The 24,737-nt window shown below is 43.4% G+C and overlaps 1 protein-coding gene across 4 annotated transcripts in view; it reads left to right on the forward strand.

Annotated features, from left to right (window-relative positions):
- RSU1 (Ras suppressor protein 1) overlaps positions 1-24,737 on the forward strand; it is a 225,916-nt gene that overhangs the window by 46,112 nt on the left and 155,067 nt on the right. For all 4 annotated transcript variants that reach the window (XR_012518926.1, XM_039478766.2, XM_074404987.1 and 1 more), the window contains 4 exons: positions 4,464-4,584; positions 13,542-13,660; positions 15,489-15,571; positions 15,842-15,956. Coding sequence is in view for 3 of the 4 variants with exons in the window: in XM_039478766.2 (XP_039334700.1) it covers positions 4,464-4,584; positions 13,542-13,660; positions 15,489-15,571; positions 15,842-15,956 (438 nt within the window). In the remaining variant the exon portion in view is untranslated. The remainder of the gene's footprint in view (positions 1-4,463; positions 4,585-13,541; positions 13,661-15,488; positions 15,572-15,841; positions 15,957-24,737) is intronic.

Here is a 24,737-nt window from a genome sequence, read left to right on the forward strand (position 1 = left end):
GACCGTTCCCCTAAACCTAGCACTTGAAGTCTCAAAATTAAAGCAACTGTCTTTGGCTAGGCAGAAAATGATACTCAATTCTTGGTCAGAAGCAAAGTTCTACATGACTAAGCTTCCTAATTGAGGGCCCCATTTATTGACTTACTTAAAGCCATATCGTGATTTTCATAATCCATCTCCTCTTAGAATCCTAGAATGTTAAAATGAGGTAGAAGAGACCTTGGAAATGGTCATAGTCCCGCCTTCTCATTTTACAGAGGCCCAGAGAGGTCATGAGGTGAGTAGGGCACACACAGCATTGTAGCGTCAGGGACCGCGTTGCTCTTCAGTTTCTTTGTTGTCATAGGTCACCTGGGGTCAGAGGTCAGAAGCTGTACAGACTGGTGAAACGGGAACGTTTCAAAGGCATGGCAAATGCACTGACATGCACTGTTAGCCTTTAAAATGCTTCTTGCTCACGCATCCTATAAATACCTGGAGAATTCCAGTCAAATACTTTGATTGGTAAAATATTGCACTGGCCTTTTTGGAATAGCTAAAATTGTTCCCGCTGCTTACGTACATGACTCGGTCATAGCACCATTCCTATTGCTAACTGGTTATTTTTTTCCAGGCAGTTTGGTTGGGAGTAGTTTGTTTTCCAAGCAGTGCGCCTGTTTCAGTTTATTGACTTTGATACCCTGTCTTTTGTAACTGACTGTCTTTAACTAACACGCCTCTCCTACTTTATCCCCAAAGTATTGAGATGTGTGGAAAACATGGCACTAGCCGGGCGTGTTGGCTCACGCCTGTAATCCCAACAGTTTGGGAGGTCGAGGCAGGCGGATTGCCTGAGCTCAGGAGTTCACCATCAGCCTGGGCAACACGGTGAAACCCCGTCTTTACTAAAAAAAACCCACAAAAAATTAGCCGGGCATGGTGGCATGCACCCGTAGTCCCAGCTACTGGGGAGGCTGAGGCAAGAGAATTGCTTGAACCTGGAACCTGGGAGGTGGAGGTTGCAGTGAGCCTAGATCATGCCACTGCACTCCACCCTGAGTGACAGAGCAAGACTTCATCTTAAAAAAAAAAAAAAAAAAGAAAGAAAAAAGAAAAAAAAGTGCGGTGCTGTGCACTTTATCAACATTCTCTAAATACTGGTTCAGAGAGTGAATACCATCCTATCCAGATGGGTCTCTGTGTTAATTTCTTCACTTTTTTTTTTTTTTTTTTTTTTTTACTATGGTAGGGGGTTTCAAAAAATTCTGTATATTTAGGGAGAATATTAGCTGTGTAATTTTTTGTTTTTGTCATCTAGCTTGAATGGAGTCTTAAACAAAAAATTCTCAAGCTTACCAAAAGGCTGGGAGAGGTTTTGTAAATTGAATATGAGGTTATTGTTTGGGTCCACAAAACAAAGCCCTAAATCACATTTAGCATAATTGGTGGTTTTAAATTGGACTGATTTAGCAAGGAGAGTGAAATAATCTCTCATCCTGTCAAAAGGGCGATACCTTTAGACCAGCATTTAATTGCATTGGCAGAGTAACTTCGGGAAGAAGGCAGTGATTCTGGCTGCATTATTCTTGGTTTGTGGCTAAATTGAGATCATCATTTTCTCCTGGTTTCACTAACTTTCCTTATTGCTCTTCGAACTAATCAGATGAATGCTTAGTGGTAGCTGGAGGGTGGCCAGGGGAGGGATGTCTGTGGGCAGCGGCACTGTATACACTTTATGATCTGGGAGAGAAGATGACATCCACTGTGACCCAGAAGGCACAGCCTGGTGATTTTTTCTTTTCTCTTTTTTTTTTTTTTGAGACAGAGTTTTACTCTTGTTGCCCAGGCTGGAGTGCAATGGCATGATCTCAGCCCACTGCAACCTCTGCCTCCTGGGTTCAGATGATTTTCCTGCTTCAGCATCCCAAGTAGCTGGGATGACAGGTGGCTGCCACCACGCCTGGCTAATTTTTGTATCTCTAGTACAGTTGTGGTTCACCATGCTAGTCAGGCTGGTCTCGAACTCCTGACCTCAGAAAATCCACCCGCCTGGGCCTTGCAAAATGCTGGGATTACAGGCATTGAGGCACCGCGCAGGCCCCGGTGATTTCCTTAGTAATCACTTATGCAAGGCGAACGCCATGCATTTGCACAGAAGTGTTCCATGGGCTGTGCACCTAAGAATGTGCATTTGCAGCCGCATTGTACAGGTGGGGTTCATTTGCATTCCTGCAGGTATCCAAGAGGGTTGTGGAGGAGCTTCCAGCTGTCCAATTACTTGAAAACCTGTTCTTTTATCAGCACCTGCTTCAGAAGCTCATCCAAGGGCTGCTCACTAGACCACTGCTCTCTGACCGTGTGCCCAGGTTCAGAGTAATCCACATTCTTCCAGTGAAAGCATTTCTTTTCTTCTTCTTTCTTTCTTTCTTTCTTTCTTCTTCCTTCTTCCTGCTTCTTCCTTCTTCTTCTTTTTTTGAGATGGAGTCTCGCTCTGTCTCCCAGGCCAAGTGCAATGGCGAAATCTCGGCTCACTGCAAGTTCCACCCTCCCTGGTTCAAGCAGTTATCCTGCCTCAGTCTCCCAAATAACTGGGATTACAAATGCATACCACTGTGCCTGGCTAATTTTTCTATTTTTTAGTAGAGACGGGTTTCGCCATGTTGACCAGGCTGGTTTTGAACGCCTGACCTCGGGTGATCCGCCTCCCTAGGCCTCTCAAAGAAAATGTGGGCATGAGCCACCATGCCCGGCTGAAAGCACTTCTTTTACCTTTCACCAGGCCATCCCTCCAGATGAAATCAGGTCAGCAATGCCCTAGACATTTCAGAAAGCTGCAAATGATGACCCGAAACTCTAATGAGCAATGTGCCTGTCCCTTTACCTTTGTTCCCCTGGGAGTTATCAGTTGGTCTTGAAATGGCTAGCTGCTTAAACATTTTAGATGTATGTTCGGCATTGTACACACACCTTTGTAGTGGTTCTGATCACAGGTGCTCCTGGATCGGAGTTTAGGTCTGACTGCAGGCAGGCAGGTTGGTTTTCCGGCTTCCTTGGGCATCCCTGGAGGAAGCAGATGGGATGGGAAGTAAACCTGACTGATAAGAGAGACATCGCACTTTCTTGGGCTGGGCTCTGGGCTCCTGTTCATGTTTTTAGTTACCTGGGTGGTCTTGGTATCAGAGTTTACATGAACCATGGCCAAGTGTATCACCCATACAAATGTTTGTAGAAAGATTGAATAGCAAGTGAGATAGATGATGTATTACAGTCTGTGGAAAGTCCTTCTGCCAATTTATAGTTTGTGCTTTTGAGATGAAGATGCCTTTGACTTTTGCACTTGTCTTTTCAAGTATATACCTGCTAGGGAAGGAGGAACCTTTCAGGTCCCCGGTGGTTGATTTTCACCTTTGATCTGCATGCTAGTATTCATAGCATGCTGCTGAGTTGATTTTTTGTATTTCTATATAATAACAGTGTATCGATCTGTTGCTAATCTGATGTAACCTTTGTGTGTGTCTGTTTGTATGTATGTGTGTGTATCTGTATGTGTGTGTGTGTGTGATATTGATCAAGATACCTTACTCCAGAGGCCAGAATCAGAAACTAGGGAGGTGGAATTTTTCATCATTTAAAATTGAGCTTATCTTGTTATTAATGTAATGTTAAGAGGACAGCTCTTCAGATACTGGGTTATTTAAACTCCTTCAATGTACATCTCCCAGGAAGCGATTTGGAGGTTGCCATCTTTCTTCTGATGGTAATGCAAGAAAACCAAAAGGAAAAATCGAAACAACAGCACTGATAAGATTCTGTATGACAACTATAAGTATACATGCTTTATAATATCCACTTTTATAGGCTGCTTACGGTACGGAAATTCTCTTTGGTGCATTTCTGTTCTGTTTCTCTCCTCTTTGTCCATCTGAAACAAACTATGCCAAGCACTTAGCTAGTCATATTTAAAGAAGCATTTCAGTGGCCACTCAGAAGTGAGTGACTGCTTATGAAAAACTTAAAAAAAAAAAATAAGACCAATATGTGAATTCGATGGTCCTTTTGGAGTTTTCATCTTTCTTTGCTTTGAAAGAAAAACAAGGCTGGGCGTGGTGGCTCATGCCTGTAATTCCAGCACTTTGGAAGGCTGAGGTGGATAAATCACAAGGTAAGGAGTTCGAGACCAGCCTGGCCACCATGGTGAAATCCTGTGTCTATTGAAAATACAAAAAAATTAGCTGGGGGTAGTGGCGGGCGCCTGTAATCCAGCTACTTGGGAGCCTGAGGCAGGAGAATGTTTGAACCCTGGAGGGAGAGATTGCAGTGAGCTGAGATCACACCACTGTACTCCAGCCTGGGTAACAGAGTGAGACTCTATCCCCCGCCAACCCCCCCCCCCCAAAAAAAAAGAAAAGAAAAACAAAACGTACTGACATCCCTTGCTAGGAGTTACGGTCCCAGATTCACACTCAGCATTATTTTTCCCATAGCGGTGCCACCAAACGTAGCAGAACTGAAGAATTTGGAAGTGCTCAACTTTTTTAATAACCAGATCGAGGAGCTGCCCACACAGATCAGCAGCCTTCAAAAACTCAAACACCTGAACCTTGGGTGAGTATCAGTGGAGTGGAAAGAACGGAGAGGAAGAGAGTGGGAGGGGAGTGCTGGGGCCAGGGGAGGGATTCCATTTCTATTACTCCACAGAAGTGGAGTTCTAATTTCTTTTTATGTTTTGGGTTTTAAAAAAAGTTTTATTGTTTTAATATATCCTTTCAGGGGCCTACATTAGTGAATATTGGAGAGCTCATCAAGAAGCTAATTGTGGGTGCAATAAGGAAGTTAAATTTTTACTGTATTTTGTGTCCAGTAAAATTTTATCTCAGTTCTGTTGACCGAGAAGGGACTGATTTGCATAGCACGAACTGGCACACAGGTTGTAATGTGGCTGATTTTCTTTCTCTCTGTGTTACATAGCAGTAGTTGACAAAGGAACTTCATGCCTCGGAGGGAAGAAGATATTTTCTTTATTTTTTTTTTTTTTTGAGACGGAGTTTTGCTCTTGTTACCCAGGCTGGAGTGCAATGGCGCGATCTCGGCTCACCACAACCTCCGCCTCCTGGGTTCAGGCAATTCTCCTGCCTCAGCCTCCTGAGTAGCTGGGATTACAGGCACACACCACCATGCCCAGCTAATTTTGTGTATTTTTGGTAGAGACGGAGTTTCAGCATGTTGACCAGGATGGTCTCGATCTCTTGACCTCGTGATCCACCCGCCTCAGCCTCCCAAAGTGCTGGGATTACAGGCTTGAGCCACCGCGCCCGGCAGAGAAGATATTTTCTAATGCTGCTTCATTCGCTTTTGCAGTTCTTCTCTGTAGTTGAGTGATGGCAGTCCTCTGTCTTTCTTTATGCAAAGGTGAAGAGGGGAGTTTTGATTCAGCCGAGGTTGCAGAACCAGGGAGCAGTAAATAATAATAAGGATAACTTGGCCAGGTGTCGTGGCTCTTGCCTGTAATCCCAGCACTTTAGGAGGCTGAGGCAGGCAGATCACCTTAAGTAAGGAGTTTGAGATCAGCCTGGCCAACATGGTAAAACTCCATCTCTACAAAAAATACAAAAATTAGCCGGGTGTGGTAGCACGTGCCTGTAATCCCAGCTACTCAGGAGGCTGAGGCAGAAGAATTGCTTGAACCCGGGAGGTGGAGGTTGCTGTGAGCCAACATCACGCCATTGCAGTCCAGCCTAGGGGCCAAGAGTGAGACTTTGTCTTAATAATAATAATAATGATAACTTGTCTTCGAGAACTGCTTTGCAGCATTTGACCCTCCCAACATTTGTGAGGGAGGGAGGGCAGGTTTTAGAGCTTTCATTTTATACAGAGGAAGCCAAGCCTTTTTTTTTGAGATGTAGCCTTGCTGTGTCACCAGGCTGGAGTGTAGTGTCACGATCTCGGCTGACTGCAACCTTTAACTCCCTGGTCCAAGCGATTCTTCTGCCTCAGCCTCTTGAGTAGCTGGGATTATAGGCGCATGCCACCACACCCAACTCATTTTTGTATTTTTAGTAGAGACAGGATTTTGCCATGTTGGCCAGGATGGTCTTGATCTCCTGACTGCGTGATCCACCTGCTTTGGCCTCCCAAAGTGCTCGGATTACAGGTGTGAGCCACCGTGCCCGTCCAAGCCAAGCCACCGTGCCCGTCCAAGCCAAGCCTTTTCAAAGGGGCTAAAGGACTTGCTCCTAGTCACCCCTGAGGTTCGCGGCCAAGCTGGGCAGAGAACCTTATGGTTCTGTGTCTAAAGGCTCCATCAGACTCCACTGATAATGGTTTGGATTCTGTGTCCCTACCAAATCTCATGTGTAATTGTAATCCCTAGTGTTGGAGGTGGGGCCCCCTGGGAGGTGATTGGATCCTGGGAGTGGAGCTCTCCGGGATGGTTTAACAGCATCCCCTCTTGATGCTGTCCTTAGGATAGTGAGGGAGTCATTGTGAGACCTGGTTGTTTAAAAGCATGTAGCACCTTCCCCATCACGCTCTCCTGCTCCTGCCGTGTAGTACACATGCTCCTGCATCGCCTTCCACCATGAGTAAAAGCTACCTGAGGATTCTCCACAAGCAGCTGCTGCTAGGCTTCCTATACAGCCTGTAGAACCATGAGTCAGTTAAACCTCTTTTCTTGTAAGTTACCCAGCCTCAGGCACTCCTTTACAGCAGTGGGAGAACAGACAAATACATCCATAGACCCCCAACTGGAACTCGGGCATCAAGATTCCATTTTCATTGGCTCAGCTATCAGATGAAACTGCCCACTCATGCTTAAGTCTCTGTGTGAAGTTGTATATTTATTCAATTGTAGCCACTGAATGCTCTAGTTGAGTGAGTGGTTGATGGGGAGTGGCAATAGATGCTGGCCAGGTGTTTGCCAATTTAGTAGGAAACAGTAATGAAAAGATATTCATGGAGTGATTTTTAGTTCATTCTTTCCACAAGGAGCTTGGTCAGACACACTTATTTTGAAGTTCACTTGGGCTTAGGGACCAACTTTGTAAGATCCCTGGGCAGTCTTCATTCTTATGTCTGAGGGAAAGTGAAGTTAAAAGGAGGGAGAAACATCACTTTAGATGAGATAAGTTTTTTTTCTCCCTACAAATTTGGAGCCTGTATACCCATCTGGCAAAGCAGAAATGAAAAGATTCTCCATTTATATCTTGGTTTTACAGACTATTCTATCCTGATCTTTAATTTGTATGTGAGAAAGAAGCTAAAACTAGATATAGATATATATTCTTGCTGTTAATTTGTTCATTTATTAAATGAAATATGTATATATAATCTATATATATATAAACTCTCAGTCACTAGGAACAGTGCTTGGGACATACTGAGCAGTACCTAGTGTTAGCTGTTATTACCGTGATAATTGTCATATTTACTTTTTCATTGATTCTGTGACTATGTAAGTGACTATTCTATGTCAGGAATCTTGCTAGTAACTGGGAGCCAAGGTGAAAGTCATGGTCCCTGACCTTACCTATGGGGCAAGGCTGGCTAGAAACAGGAACAGACCAGTGAGGTCACTGATGTGCTGGTGATTGTGGACCGGCAGGGGGAGGAGGAAGACGGGGCGCACGCTAGTCTACAGGTGACATTTTCAGGAGCAGGTACACAGCAGGTAGCACTGGAGCCCTGACTCGATGCTTGAGAATTTCTCAGACTTACAAGTCGAAGGAAGGAAGGCATCTCAGGTTGAGAGAATGGCATATTTAAACACTCACAGCACTGCCGGCCTCGGGCCTGGGAATTGTCGGTTTTCTTGGCACTGTTGAGTTCAAAGTGTGAGGCAGGCAGCTTTAAGATCAGAAGTCAGGCTAGACATCAAATCCTGGATGTCTGCTGTTCAGAGAATGAGGATTTACCAAGTTCCCAACCGTGTATCAGGCATTGTTCTGGCTACTGACCATCCATCCCTGATGGAGTTTCCATTACAGTTGGGGAAGCCAACTATAAACAAACAAATGTTTATAATAATGACAGGGAGTCAGAAGTGCTAATGAAAGCCCTCTGTGCTGAATAAACAAGCTTCTCACGGGTGCATTGGCTCACGCTTCTAGTCCCAGCACTTTGGGAGGCTGAGGCTGGCAGGTCAGCTGAGGTCAGGAGTTTAAGAACAGCTTGGTCAACACAGTGAAACCTTGTCTCTACTAAAAATACAAAAGTTAGCTAAGTGTGGTGGCGCATGCCTGTGATCCAAGCTACTCTACCTGAGAGGCTGAGATAGGAGAATAATTTGAACTCAGGTAGCCAGAGGTTTTAGTGAGCTGAGATCACACCACTGCACTCCAGCCTGGGCAAAAGAGTGAGACTCCATCTCAAAAATAATTGCACCATTGCCCTCCAGCCTGGGCCAACAGAGTGAGACTCCATCTCATAAATACATACATACATACATACATACATACATACATAAATACATACATACATACGTACATAAATGAGCTCCAATTTTATACTGACCGTTGAGAAATTTGCATAGCAGAGTAGCAGATATGAGTTGAAGTGAGATTTTCCCATGAAAGATGAGTGTGGAGAAGAAAGTGGAGAGGTAAGCTAGAGGTTAGGAGACCAGTAAGAACACAAGCTTCTTGTCCCATGTGAACTAGGACAGTGACATTGGAAGCAGGGAGGGATTTTATATGAAGAATATGCAGGTGGTAACATTGACAGACAGTAACTGATCTGATGGAATGATACCTGTATTTCTGTATTGGGCAGCTGAAAAATATAGCCGATGGAGACAGGTTTGAGAAGAACATAATAAGCTCAGATTTTGTTCTGTTTGGTTTGAGGCACCATAGAACAGAGTCGTAAACTTCCTTTTCATTGAGTGCCTTCTTGTTCTCTTTGGAGTTGTTTACATTTTTAGCTGTCAGTGCTTTATTAATTGTGTAGAGCTTTTTGTATTCAATTACATAGCTACATAGATGGAGTTGTCAAAGTTTGAACAAAACTCCCAGTTCTTTGGGAAAGGAGCTAAGATGGGTTCAAGAAAGGATACCTGTGTCCTCAAATGGCATAAAGAATTATACCCCCGTTATAGGGAGGACTCCTTATTCCAAGGAGCCAGGGTGAAAGCATACTCTCAGGAGACCACAAAGCAGAGCTGGGAAGCCACATGTATGCATGATCCAAAAGGCACCATCAATCCAAATTTGCTTTCAAAAAATGTAAAGCCACATAGGTTCCCATGTCGATAATTATTTCTAGGATCACTTCACTGCAGGACTGCCATGCCCAACTATTCGGGAATAACATTTGACCTTGTTTGTTTCTAGAGCTTGTCTCATGAACACATAGAAGTTTTCCTCAAGTATTTATGGATTTGGATTATTTATTTATTTATTTGTAGAGATAGGGTCTTGCTCTATCTCCCAGGCTGGAGCAACAGCTCTCATTTCCTGAGAAGCCACATATAATCGGGTACTGGGGGCTTCACATATTTTCTCTCTCATCCTCCCAGTGATCCTGCCCTGAAGCTGTTGTCAACCTCATTTTATAGTTGAGCATGGGAGTTCAGTCAGGGTGGTAGCAAAAATATTAAGGGAAAAATATTAGAGAAAGTCATAGAAAATAGTCACAAACCTTCTTGGAAGGTCAAGAAGTTTGCATAGTTTCTGTAGAAATTTCAGCTGAAGGCAGCCTTATTCCCTCTACCTTTAGATGATAAGAAAAGCAAATATCTAGGAAATGTGGGGAAGTTTATCTGAATAACTTGTTTACTCATGAGGTCCTATAAATGAACCTTTGATCATACCAGATGGCTCTTTTTGGGGGAGATCGACCATGAATATTACCCACTAATGGTGTTTGGTTTAAGCCCCAGAACCTGTCCTTTAATCTCTACACTCTAGTGGTGTTGACTCAAACCTTTTGGCATTTAATATGTGCTGAATAAAGGCTGGAAAGGCCAGCGTGTTGGGGCTAGTGGCTGCTATCTCTTTAAAGCACTCTCCTCGAGTACCTGTGAGTGGCCCAGACACCCCAGCCCCCTCATTCCCTGTATTCTGTGTGTGGGTGAATTTATCTGTTATTGAGTCAGGGTCTGCAGGACATACCCCTGCAGGTGGTGACCCCAACAGTTGAGGAAATTGGGTCTCAGAGAAGGTTGAGTCTCGGAGTTACTTGGTCAAGATGACACAGCTAGCAAGTGCTGGAGCTGGACTCCTCACCCAGTGGTCTCTACCTTTTAAAGCTCCATTCTTTTCCTACCCCCACTGTAACGCTCATGGAAACCTTGATTGCTAGCAGTGTCTGAGCGGGGCTCTGAGCACAGAATTCTAACACAGGGAAATACGGATGGATGGAGATGGATGTTAGCACCTGCTGGGGGTAGGTGGGAACAGCCAGCTTGTTCCATCCTTCATTCTGCAGAGAGAGATGCCACCAGGTCACCATGCACATGGACTGGTGTCCAGAGTGGTGGTCAGAAGGCTCCGCAGTTCCTTGCCCGCTTTGTAGCTGGGGCTGTTGCTAGCAATTCTTCTGAAGTTTCAGCATTTGTTTAATTACGGGCTTCCTTTCTGCCCACCAGGGTGGTGTGCCTACTACTGTTACTGCTGTCAGCTGCACATGGGACTCTGCTGTGTTTCTTAAATATTGTAGATACTGGTTTGTCACTCAAAGGAAAAAGGAACCTGCAATTAAGTAGATTCTTGCCACCGGGAGGTGGAGGGGCTCTAGGCTTGCTCTGGGCTGGAGATTGAATGGGAGCGCTCTCTCAGGTAGTTGCCTCTTCCCTCTAAGCCTGTCTAACCATGGATTTCCTGTACCTAATGTTGTCAGAGTGTGTGTATTTGCAGAGAAAAATGTTAAGGAATCAGTAGTTTTCAAAAATGGGTAACCTAAAGCAGTGTTTGCAGACAGAAGCACCTACTGTGTGCTTCTCAGCCTTCCTCTCTTTCTCTGACTTGCAATTCTTTTCAGAATCCTTGTATCGGAGCCCAAGGGTCTGGAATGGCTTTGACCTCCATGAGGTACAGGGTGCTCCCAGACACGTGTCACCTTCCTCAGTCACTTCTGAAGTCTTTGCTCCTTACCCTCTCTCCTAGGCTGTTTTTTCATCTCAACATAGCATTAATTACAAGCTCCACCTTAGCTTTATTACAAGGTAGTTTGAGTGAACAAGCCAAGTACTTGACATAAATGTGCTTCCCAAATTGTGATTTGATGGAGAACGTTGGTTGTTGCTGTCATGGTGTTTGAGAGTCGCGGAGGTAGTTTTGCTGGATGTGGTCTGTCTGTGATGTTTTCTCCCGAGAGGGGAACCCATGTTTCCCTTTTGGTTTTGCTCTGTGCCTGCAGCTGCTTCTGATGAGGCCCGCTTGGTAGGGCTGGACCGAGCTGGATCTGTTAGGAGAAGGATCGATGGCTAGAATGATTTCTATTGTCACAGTCCCTTTCACCTTTCAGTATCTGTCCACTTTCATTAAAGTTTTCTTAAAAATTGGCTTTTAAGTATGCTCAAAGGGAACTGCATTAAGAAAAATAAGGGGCTTAAAGAAAAGGCTAAAAGGTAGTATAGAAATACATTCCCTTAGACTTCATTGGAGACATGCACGGACACACACGCCCCACGCTCCACACTCACATACCTTGTACACACACCACCCCACCACACCCCACACGTTATACACACATCATACCATATCATAGCACACCCATACCCCCAATACACACCACACACACACACCACCACAGTCCCACACCACACTGCACACACCACACTGCACACACCCCCATACACACCACACACACCACACCACACACACCACAACTCCCACACACATGTGACACTCCCATACACACACAGCACCACAGATAATACCATATACATACACACCCACACACACACCTTGTACACACACACACACACACACACACACACACACACCCTACACACAGTTGACCCTTGAGCAACACGTGGGTTAAGGGAGCCACACACTGACCCCGCTCCATGCAGTTGAAAATCCACACATAACTGTTGACTCTGAAGAAACTTAATTACTCATAGTTTACAGTTGACCAGAAGCCTTACCCAAAACATATGTAGTTGATTGACACATACTTTCTGTGTTACATGTGTTCTATACTGCACTCTTACAATAAAGTAAGCTAGAGAAAAGAAGTCGTTAAGAAAGTCATAAGGAAAAGAAAGTGCATTTGCTGTTGTTGAAGTGGAAGGGGATCATCTTACAGGTCTTCATCATCTTCATGTTGAGTGGGCTGAGGAGGGTTGGTCTTGCTGTCTCAGGGGCGGCAGAGGCAGAAGAAAAATATCCACGTGGCATCGGACCCAGGCATTTCAAACCCATGTTGCTCAACCGTCAGTTGTATGATTAAAAAAATGTTTCAGTTGTGATAAAAATACACACAAAACGCAGTCTTTGTAGTATACAGTCGAGTGGTGTGAAGTGTATTCACATTGTTGTTCAGCCCATCTCCAGAATTTTCTCATCTTGCAAACCTGAACCCGATACCATTAAACAGCATCTCTCCGTTTCCCGTTCCCTCCAGCCTCTAGCCATCACCATTCTAATTGAAGACAGTTTTGAATGTTAGCAGTTATAAAAAAAAAAAAAAAATTTTTCCTCCTAAAAGGAATGAATGAAATAAAGCAAAAATCTGAAAACTACAAAGCTTAATGTATGTATTTTGAGATATTATCACTACTTTCATAAGGAAGTTTTTCTTTACAAGAAAACTTGTAACATTTTGATATTTCATGATGGTTTGAGTTTTTGTGTAAAACATTGATTAAATATCACCATCGGAGAAAAATGACAAATCAGCAATTTTCAAATGTTTTAAAAACATATAACCTCTCTGACTAAAATCATTAGTCTAAATAGGACAAAATTCCTATCCTCTCTAAGAAAGTGAATTTTAAGCCTTCTCACCACAAAAGACAAAAAAAATGGCAAGCCTGTGAGGCAATGCATGTGTTAAATAGGGGTGATTTAAGCCATTCCACGATGGCTTATCCATATGTTAGAAGTATTATGTTGTACACCATAAATATGTACAATCTTTATTTGTCAATGTAAGTATTAAATAAATGCTTTTTAAAATTTTTTTTTAAAAAAGGATGAGCATGGTAGCTCATGCCTGTAATCCCAGCATTCTGGGAGGCCAAGGTGGGAGGATCGCTCAAGCTCTGGAGTTTGAGTCCAGCCTGAGCAACACGGCCAAACCCCATCTCTGCAAAAAATACAAATTATTAGTGGGTCATGACGGTGCGCGCCTGTGGTCCCAGCTACTTGGGTGGCTGAAGTGGAAGGATCGATTGAGCCCAGGGAGGTCAAGGCTACAGCGAGCTGAGATCATGTCACTGCCCTTCACAGCCTGGGCAACAGAGCAAGACCGTGTCTCAGAAAAATAAAAAATAAAGTATAAAGTGACTCGAGGATCATGGCACTGTCTTATGCTTTCAGCCTGTGAAACAGAGGTGTTCTCGATAGCCTGTATAAACGTGTCTTTGGTGTCGTGATGTGGATTTTTGTCTCTTTCAACAGCATGAACAGGCTGAACACTTTGCCACGAGGCTTCGGCTCCCTGCCAGCTCTTGAGGTTCTGGACTTGACTTACAACAACTTGAACGAAAATTCTCTTCCTGGAAACTTCTTCTACCTGAGTAAGAAACTTTCAATTCTATAAATCTCCTCAACACTGTACTTTGCATTCTAAGAGCGAAATTTATTTGCCGGGACCCAAACTCCAAGAGAAATTATTGGACAGAGATAATTTTTTCTTTAGAGACTCCTTTTGAATATTCCTTCGTAGCTCAGCAGTATGTGTGTTTGATATATCGTTATGTGACACCATTGGGCTGAAGTGGACTCAGTAATGTCATATTAACATTCTGAGAGAGATCATATACCTAAATGAGATCAAGTCTCACATTTAGCTAAGATTTAGCTAAGAGACGACTTTCTTTTTAAATAGCATGCCAAAAAAAAAAAAGTATCCTCCCATGTTGCTATTACTTCTTTTAGGACATTTACCCAGAATATTTCAATTATTTATAAATTATTTATTAATAAATCACAAAAAGAATTTAAAAATTGTTCAGCCTTTTAAAAAGTACTCTTATCCAGCACACAGGCACTAAGAAATTATTAGCCACAGGTGAACACATTTTATTGTTTTATATGCAAACAAATTTCTTGCTGAAGATTTTTTGAAAATTAAAAAAGATGTCTTCTGGGACGACATGCAATATTTCAGGAAAGGTTTGCTTTGCTTAAATGAGCGTTCTGTTTCTTCTAATAGTAACTTATATGGCATTCAAAAAATCTGAGTTTTCTGAGCTGGTCTCTAAAATTTTACTTTTTACCTTATGTACATTATCTATGACTTTTCTCAAGTGCATGAAACCAACTGTAAAATATTTTCTTGGGCGGTGGATCAACTGTTTTTATTGTTTTATTAGCATCCAGTTCTTGGGATTCTGAGCTTGTAGCTCACTTTAAAGTGTAGATCACTTTAGGCTAGGAGTTTTAAGACCAGCCTGGGCAACATAGACCCTGTCTCTAGAAATAAAAGTTAAAAAATTTGCCAGGCATAGTACCTTGTGCCTGTAATCTCAGCTACTTGGGAGGCTGAGGTACGAAGATTGCTTGAGGCCGGACGTTCAAAGCTGCAGTGACCCACTGCACTCCAGCCTAGGTGACAGAGTGAGACTCTGTCTCTCGAAAATAAATAAATACTGGTAAACAAAACATACTCCGCTTTTTTGGTTGAGATGCTTTAGAATTTTAGCCTTCAGTAGTTTGGAGTCGTAATATCATTGTGTAATAATTGTGAACAAATTTCTGACTGCTGATATTCTGTTGAAGTTAGGATTTACTCTGTTAACTTCATGTCATCATTTTAGCCCCTTTGTCTTCATTTATTTTTGTCCTTCAGGCTGTAAAAACAAGTAGTAATAATTAGTCTGATTACGGAATTGATGAGCTGTGGTGATAGCCTCCATCACCAGAAAGCCTTTCATTAATTTTTCACACAGTGCTGTTTACATAGGAAAAGGTCTAGTTTAACATAGCTGTATTCACTTGAAGGAACCTTCCTGCCGTAGGCATCCATAAAAGTGGCACAGTAGTTTCCTTTGTCTTACTTTGGATGCATACGGAGAAATAAATGGGAATCAAAAGTAATCCATGAGAAAAAAATAGCAGTCTTCTCTGAAAATGTGTTGAAACTCTTTGCCCCAAAATACGAGTGCCCACAGTTGTTAACTGCATCAGTCCTCTTGGATATAGATGTTTTCCTGGACACACCGGCTACACAATAAGCCAGTAAATCTAAGTGTGACCTGCTTGTTATTATTGGGAGCCCTAGGTATGTCAAAGGCTTTTCACCAAGCCAGGGTTATTAATCAAAGCTGACTCCCTCGTATTGATCAGACCTCAACTGGTTGGGTTCCGTGCCACCCTGTTTATATATTGCTGTTTAATTTGCAGCCACCCTGCGTGCACTCTATCTAAGTGACAACGATTTTGAAATCCTGCCGCCAGATATCGGGAAGCTCACAAAGTTGCAGATAGTAAGTAATTTATCTAAATTCTTAGAAAATCAATTCGCTGCTGCAGCCTTGTAGGGGTAGAATCAAGTCAATTTGAGCCAGAGTAGGGTTTGTTTTGCGGGAATAAACCACTACCCCTGATAGTGTTTCTTGTTTATCCACCGACACTTGTAAATAAATGGAAAGGATTACGCTTTCATGAAAGAGAGGACATGGAAGAGGTTGGGAGTTTCTGTGGAGCACCTTTTAATGTGAAAATGTGTTGACCACTCCTTGTTTTCTTCTGTTTAGCTCAGCCTTAGGGATAATGACCTGATCTCGCTGCCTAAGGAAATCGGGGAGCTGACCCAGCTTAAAGAGCTCCACATTCAGGGGAACCGCCTCACCGTTCTGCCCCCAGAACTAGGTAAGGTTGCTGATGAATGAACTTAGTTCTTGGTTTCATGCGTAACAGTTACCCCAGTGTAGCAGTTCTGAACAGCCTCTCTCCTCTTCTCGGCAACTGCTCTCCACCTAGGCACCCAGTTCTGATCATTTGAGCACCATTTGTCATTGACCAGAGTGCAGGGGTTATAGGTTTGACCTTCCCTGGTGCTGTGTTCCGCAGCTGTAGTGTCTCGTGTCTTAGAAACTGCTGATGAAAGATGACCTCGCTCAGCTCCCTGCGTGCGGTAGTGGAAAAAGCATGGGATTAGTAGTAAGAGTCTTATCCGTGCATAGCTCCTCATTGACTAACTGGGTAAGCTTTCCGGGTCTTGGTTGGTTATTAATAACTTTATCTAAGCATCACTTTTACTTTTTAACTCCTTAATTTTTTACTGACCTGGAAAAACTTTTACCAAATAGTTAAAGTAGATGTTACAGCTACTTAAAGGGGTCAGTACCTCTGCCATTCGTAAATTCGCCTCTCTCCTGATCCCATCTGTAGTAGCAATTGTTAAATATGTTCTTGCTGGGAATTCCTTGGTCCTACTCCTGGCTGCTGGATCCTAATCCTCTGCCAGGTCATTCCTATTTCCAGAGTGGGTTATACTCTGGAGGTTATTTCCCCACCAGAAGTAACTTCCAAGCCAGTGATTCTGTTGCTGCTTCGTTTCACTGCAAAAGGTTCAGAAGTTCCCTTTTCTCATGCAGACCCTCTATAGCGTCTAATTTCTTCAGTCCTTTGAATCACATTGTTTTCTGAAACTGTGATTATGTGCTTTTCTGCTCCAAAGTACCATCATTTTTAAGAAACACATTGAGGAAGCAGTTCTTCGTTTATTTATTTATTTTCTTTTGAGATGGAATTTTGCTTTTGTTGCCCGGGCTGGAGTGCAGTGGCGCCATCTCAGCCCAGGACAACCTCCACCTCCTGGGTTCAAGCGGTTCTCTGCCTCAGCCTTCTGAGTAGCTGGGATTACAGGCATTCACCACCAGGCCTGGCTAATTTTGTATTTTTAGTAGTGACGGGGTTTCTCATGTTGGTCAGGCTGGTCTCAAACTCCTCACCTTGTGATCCACCCGCCTAGGCCTCCCAGAGGGCTGGGATTACAGGCTTGAGCCACTGCGCCCAGCGAGGAAGCAGTTCTTTAAACAAGTCTGGCAGTTTGAAGAGGCCATTTGTTAGAAATTAGAATGCAAGCACCAGAAGGGCAGGGGCATCTTTGCCTTTGTTCCCTAGAGTGCATTAGGTGCCCAGAAAATTGAATGAATGAATGAATGAATGAAGCAAGGACCTTACATGGCAGGGCGTTAGGAAAGTTACCAGCAGACTGATGTGGCTAATGGTTACGCATAGGAAGACGGAGATGCAGAACACGCCCATCAGCACCGAGGATTCTGCTGACAGCCATATTAGTCTAAAGGGAAGGCAGTCATATGATTTCATGGAACAAATGGAAAGCCCCATCCCCTCTCATCCCATTTCCCTTAGCTCTCTTGTTAGTATTAGAAGACCAGAGGATATTTAATGATTTTTTTAAGGGCTGAGGAGCAACTCAACATTTCTTTTTATTGAGTTGCAAGTTAGTCAAGTGTTGCTTTGGGAGCAGAATTACAGATTCAAGAAATGCTTTTTGCAAACATTTTCAAGGCAAAACACTTCTTGTCAAAGGAGAGATCTTGCTCTGGGCACGGTGGCTCACACTTGTAATCCCAGCACTTTGGGGGGCCAAAGTGGGTGGATCACTTGAGCCTAGGAGTTTGAGACCAGCCTGGTCAACGTGGTGAAACCCCATCTGTACAAAAAGTACAAAAACTGAGCTGGGCATGGTGGTACATTCCGGTTCCTAGCTACTCGGGAGATTGAGATGGGAGGATCACCTGAGCCTGGGAGGTCAAAGCTGCAGTGAGCCGTGATCGTGCCACTGCACTCCAGCCTGGGTGACAGAACAAGATGTTATCAAAAAGGAAAAAGAAAAAAAGCAAAAAAGATCTCGCACAATGGTTAATAACCACAGATGTTAGCATCAGTAATAGCTGGGAAGCTTCTGCAGCACTCAAATACTTGATACCTCCCCAACCCACTAAATCAGGATCTCTGTGTGTGAGGTGAATTCTTGTGTAACTTGGTGTAAAACTCACTCAGTGCCTCTGAAATGTGTCCTTAATTAGCATGGTTAGTAGAAACAGAAAAATAAATGTGTATTTTGATGTCATTTGATCCTGTTTCATTTTTCAAGCAGTGAGGCAACATAAGATATTAGATTAAACAATTATTTTATCAGATGGTAATTTGCCACAAAAATGCCTAGTTGAACCTACACATGCCTGTGTATACATTTTACAGTCTTACTCATTTTGCTTATCTTATTTAAATACTACATGAGGTCATATTTGTTCAACATTTCTGTTAAGCTTTCCATTAACAAATCGTGTATATTTTTATTCAGGTGTAGAATTGAGGGGGAAGGCTTTAAATGACTTTATTTTTGCCAGCCATATGTAGAGAATCTTACTCTTAACATTTGCCTGGTAGCAGTTTTTCCTGATGATAGACAAGCACTTAGTTGTAAGTAATTGATAAACCTATAGAAGTCACTGTCACAGGCTAAACTCAAGATTAAAACAAATGTACTATTTATTTTTGAATGATTTTTTTTTAAGTTAATATTATTCTAGTAACACCTGTTATAATAATAGGTAGTATGTAATAAGGCCTTGAATAGCATGGCAGTATGATAAGTGTTTTTCCTGCAATATCGCCTATAATTATCATAAGAATTAAAAGCGGACTTTATAGAGGTGAGGAGAGGACACTGAGGGGTAGAGAGGGTTGGTTGGTGACATGTCTGTGGGAACACAGTGAGTGAGTCACAGAGGTGAGATTGGAACCTGGCAGTCCCTCCTCTGAGGGATCACCAGCTTCCTGATCACAGTGAGGTCCTCTTTCCCACCTATATGCTGGTAAGATGATTCCTAGAAATGCAGTTTTCAAGTTTGAACAAAACACAACCCTGGCACACCCTCCGGAAATGGCAGGCGGAGGGATGTTGCGGAATGGTGAGTTTGGGTGGGCTTTGCTGGTGTGTGAGCAAGGCTTGCGTAACACTTTCCAAAATGCAGCTGAGGTGGCCTCTGCAAGACAAATCGCTGTCCCAGTCCGAGCCAGTTGCATTTGCCCCGTGTCTCTGCTCTCAGTAAATGTGCCCCACGATGGGAACGTCTTTTGTTTCTTTGTGTCCCCAACACCTGAGGTGACCATCTGGACGCTGCTCGGGGCTGGCTGATGGGCGGTGCCGGGTGCCGATGATGCACTTGAAGCTTATGCCGCAGCTTTGCTTTTGGAGGCGTTTAAAAATGCGGATGAGGCTCTCTCCCTGTATGTTAATTTCGTATCTGAATACACAAATGCTTTAGATACTTCTGTGAAATTTCCTCTCATAATAAATCCAGAGTTGATTAACTTGTAACTTTGTTGGTACTGGTATTTCAGCCAAGCAGAAGAATCCAGATGAGTTCCAGTTTGTCAGGTCTGAGAACCTGCAGGGACACAGCAAAATAAAGTCAGGGGCTTGGCCGGAGTTCTGATATGTGATTGTTTACTTTTCCTTTGTTGTGTGACCTTGAATAAGCTACTTAAACTGCTATGTCAGGTTACTAAGTAGTAAAGCACTTACTTTCATATTAGTCTATATACCTATAAAAGAGGAGACGGAAGTTGAGTGTCTCATTCATTCATTTATCATTCAGGTTAAGTTCCTACTTTAGGCTAGATCTTTGAGTCCAAGTAGATTCACTTATTCTGCAACTGTTTGTTGAGCCCCTGGTATTTGCCAGGGATTATGACAAGAACACCTGTTATTGGTGATATTCTAGTGGGAGAAGACAGAAGAGAGAGAGAGAGAGAGACTATGAATGACAGAGAAGTGGTTTTAGGAGCTCTGGGAAAAAATGGAGCATGGAAGGGAGTGCCCAGCTGGGGAAGGGGTAATGTGAGAAACCTTCACTCATAGGATGGTGCCCTTTATGCAGAGACTGAAAGGAAGAAGGATACTCTTCTCACGGAGAGAACAGGAAGTGCTAAGGTCCTGGATGGGCTCGTACTGAGGAAGAGCAAGGCCAGTGTAGCTGGGTCAGAGTGAGTGAAGGGGAGGGAGTTGTAAGCAATGAGCTTAGGTAGGAAGTGGGACTGTTCACATGGGAACTAGTAGGACATTGTCAGAACTTGAGCTTTTACCCTGTGACGTGGGCACCACCCTAGATGCTCCCATCCTAATCACCAGAATATGAAAATTTGTTACCTTATGTCACGAAAGAGACATTGCCCGTGGGCTTTGGAATCTTGAAATGGGAGATTATCCTGGATTGCCCAGGTAAGCCCAGTGTAATCCTAGCAGGAAGGAGGAAGGAGGGTCAGAGGTAGGAGTAGAAGATGTGATGACAGGAGCAAGAGGCTAGAGTCACTCATGGAAGAGGCCACAAGCCGAGAAGTGCAGGCAGCCTCCGGAAACTGGAAAGGCACGCAGCCGGATTCCAACCCCTCAACCCCGAGTCCTCCAGAAGGAATGCAGCCCTGTTGGCACCTCGATTGTAGCTCCATAAAATCTAGTTTTCGGACTTGTGCACTCTAGAACAGTGAGAGACTAGATTTCTGTTGTTTTTAGCCACGGCTTGTGGTCACTGGTTCGAGCAGCAAAAGGAAACTGATAGAAATGGGAAAACGCTGAAGGATTTTGAGCCAAGGCATAGCACGAACTGACTTTCTTATTTAGACACAGTCTCACGTGATCACCCAGGCTGGAGTGCAGTGGTGCAGTCATAGCTCACTGCAGCTTCCATCTCCCAGGCTTAAGCAATCCTCCTGCCTCCTGAAGCACTGGGATTACAGGCATGAGCCCCTGGTTCTTTGGCTGGTGTGTTGAAAAGAGACTGGAGGACAGAGCGCAAGGTGGAAGTGGAGTCCGAGAGAGAGGAGACTATCGTAGCAATTCTGGTGGAAGTAGATTCTGGCTTCATCCAAATAGTAGTGGTAGCGGTACAAGTAACAGTCTGATAGCAGATCTGTTTCAAAGTCCTAACAAACAGGAATTGGTGACAGTTTAGATGAGGGTTGAGAGAGTTAAGGTTAACCGTGAGGTTTTGGTCTAAGCAACCGGAAGGCTGGGAAAGATTATAGCAAGAGTAAGAGAGGAACTGAGGAGAGGAGGTCGTCCTGAGCTGAGTTTCAGATATCTTAAGTTTGAGGTGCTTTTGGGGTATCTCATTGAAAAGGCAGTGGGGTATAAGAATCTGCAGTCCAGAAGAGCTCTCTAGGCTGCATGCATAATTTGGGGCATTATCAGCATACATTGAATGATACTAATTGGATGCGATCCCTTGGATGTGGCTGCAGAGAGTGAAAGATTGAGCCGTGAAGCCCTGCGGTTCCTGAACACCGAAGCCAGAAGGATCGAGGATGTTTGCGGGTTGAGCTGACTCCCAGGCAGACGTCCGTGGCCAGTCAGGGACTGAGGCCCCCTCGGTTGGCACCGCAATGGCTCCCCGTTGCTGGAGCTGTGTGGTGTGTTTTTGCTTCCTAGGAAAAAGGGGTTCTCTTATGAGGCAGATGGGGTTACGCTCTTTTTCCTGACATCTGCAGTTAACTCTGCCAGGGCAGGACAGTGGAATGCGCGTAACTGAAGTGTCCTCTGGAGCTGCCTGAATGCAGAAGCCTCTTTTTGGCCAGAGTTTTCAGCCAGCATCCAGTCTCCTGAAAAGCTGCCAGCCATGTGACTAACTGAACTTTCACCCTTTTTTTGTTCCTTTATATATTATTTCCTGGAAGAATTAATTGAGAGGATAAAAGACCTGCATTGGTAGTAAAGAAAGGAAATTCAATACATACCTTGACCAGTCCTCAGAATAGCCCAACAGCCCCAGAAAAAAAAAAAAAAAAACCAGGTGATTTAGGAGCTGGCACCATTGCCTGAGGTTTACCAGCAGTTTCCTTTATTTTCTTGCTTTCTTTTTTTTAATTGTACTTTAAGTTCTGGGGTCCATGGGCAGATGATGCAGGATTGTTACATAGGTATACACGTGCCATGGTGGTTTGTTGCATCCATCCCCTGTCATCTACATTAGGTATTTTTCCTAATGCTGTCCCTCCGCAATCCCCCCACCTCCTTCTATCTCTCCCCTAGTCGCTCCACCCCCTAACAGGCCCTGGTGTGTGATGTTCCCCTTCCTGTGTCCATGTGTTCTCATTGTTCAACATCCACTTATGAGTAAGAACATGTGGTGTTTGGTTTTCTATTGTGTCAGTTTGTTGAGAGTGATAGTTTCCATGTCCCTGCAAAAGACATGAACTCATCCTTTTTTATGGCTGCATAGTATTCCATGGTGTATATGTATAAACATCCCATTTTCTTTATGCAGTCTATGATTGATGGGCATTTGGGTTGGTTCCACGTCTTTGGTATTGCGTACAGTGCCACAATAAGCATACGTGTGATGTGCCTTTATAATAGAATGATTTATAATCCTTTGAGTATATACCCAGTAATGGGATTGCTGAGTCAAATGGAATTTCTAGTTCTAGATCCTTGAAGAATCGCCGCACTGTCTTCTGCAGTGGTTGAACTCATTTACACTCCCACCAACAATGCAAAAGCATTCCCATTTCTTCACATCCTCTCCAGCATCTGTTGTCTCCTGGTTTTTTAATGATTGTCATTCTAACTGACATGAGATGGTATCTCAGTGTGGTTTTGATTTGCATTTCTCTAATGACCAGTAATGATGAGCTTTTTTTCATATGTTTGTTGGCTGCATAATTGTCTTCTTTTGAGAAGTGTCTGTTCATATCCTTTGCCCACTTTTTGATGGGGTTGTTTTTTTTTCTTGTAAATTCGTTGAAGTTCTTTGTAGATTCTGGGTATTAGCCTTTTGTCGGATGGGTAGGTTGCAAAAATTTTTTCCCATTTTTAGTTGCCGGTTCACACTAATGATAGTTTGTTTTTGCCAGCAGTTTTCTATCCCAGTTCTGCATTTTCTCACCCACCAATGAGACCATTGTCATGTGAGCTGAAGATCTGGATTCTGTGTTTCCTATAATTCTCTTTGCTAAGCATTCCGTGGTTTTAGCAGCTTGTTCTCAATTGGAATCGTTTCTGGTTTCTTGGCTTCTAGGCAGTAATGGGACCTCTTCTGCATTTGTCACTCAAATAAATTTGTTTTTGAGAAGAGAAGAACATGAGATTGTGTTTTGTTGCATGCCGAGCATTGTTTTGTTTTGTATTGTTTTGATTTGTTAACAAAACGAAGGTTATTAAAACCTTATTTGCACCAATCCAAGCAGCCTGTGGGATGTGTGTCTGCAATGCTGCACACACCTGGGGCTGGCAAGCCTAGTGCCCCACAATAGGTTCCGATAATTGATAGCATATTTTACTACGGTAACTATGAGAAGCATAGTATTTTCTAGTCTACTTGTGAAGAGTGGAAATAAATATTAATCCCCCTCAGAGAGTAAAGGATGTTGTGAATTGAGAATTTCCTCCCAGTTATGTTTTCCGGAATGAACAGAATTAACAATGAGTGGTTGTGCAGTCCAAAATCTCTGTTGTTATATCTCTTAATCCTTTTCCTGTGGACATTGAAAAGCTAAAGAAAAATAACTTTGTTTACTGAGGCAGGATTGAAGGAAATCCAGTATTCTTTGTTTGGTCAATTAAGTCCCTGATTATCAGTGTCTCGTTTGTTTTGTCTTCTGTTATTGTCACTCTGTCAACTGGTTCACAGTTATTTTATCTAGAGGGTTAAAACACTTTAAAAATGCAAACAGTAGAGGATCGAGGTTAAGTGCTGGACTCTTCACCACTAGGCTTGGGTTCAAACCTGACTCCCCCATTGCCTTGTTCTGTGACCTTCAGATATTGATATGGTTTGGCTCTATGTCCCCACCCAAATCTCATTTTGTAGCTCCTATAATTCCCATGTGTTGTGGGAGGGACCTGGTGGGAGATGATTGAATCATGGGGGTAGGTCTTTCCCATGCTGTTCTTGTGATAGTAAATGGGTCCCACGAGATGTGATGGTTTTAAAAATGGGGTCTCCCTGCACCAGCTTTCTCTCTTTGCCTTCTGCCATCCATGTAAGATGTGACTTTGCTCCTCCTTGCCTTCCACCATGATTGTGAGACCTCCCCAGCCATGTGGAACTGTGAGTCCATTAAACCTCTTTTGTAAATTGCCCAGTCTGAGGTATGTCTTTATCAGCAGCATGAAAATGGATTAATACAGATATGTTATTTTACCTTCCTTCTGTGCCTCATGTAAAATTAGGGTAATAACAGCCCTCACCTCATGGTGTCTTTGTGAGGATTAACAGGATAATCTGCCTATAGAATTTAGCCTTGATTCAGTAATGAGTACAGCTGCTCCGTGAATGTTAGGTAGATGAACGCACACACGTACATGCACATATGTGCACGGTGGATTTTTTTTGCTATTAAACTTTGACTGTTTAGAGGCCAGCTTTCTGAAACCTGGGCTCTTCTGAAATAGTGTAAGCAGAGAGGTCACCCCAGCCCCATCCTTTTGACAGGGAATAGGCAGTTAGTTACCGAGTGCCTAGTGAGAAAGAAACAGCAGAGTGGATCCAGAGTCAAAGTCTCACCTCACACAGTGGGATTGGTCAGTGTATCCTGTGGATAAAAGAAAGGCTTGGAATTATCCTCCTGTGTGAAAATTGAGGCACATAGGAAGGGTCAGAAGAGAAAAGCAAG

This window comes from Saimiri boliviensis, chromosome 8, assembly GCF_048565385.1.
Source record: "Saimiri boliviensis isolate mSaiBol1 chromosome 8, mSaiBol1.pri, whole genome shotgun sequence".
Lineage (NCBI taxonomy): Eukaryota > Metazoa > Chordata > Mammalia > Primates > Cebidae > Saimiri > Saimiri boliviensis.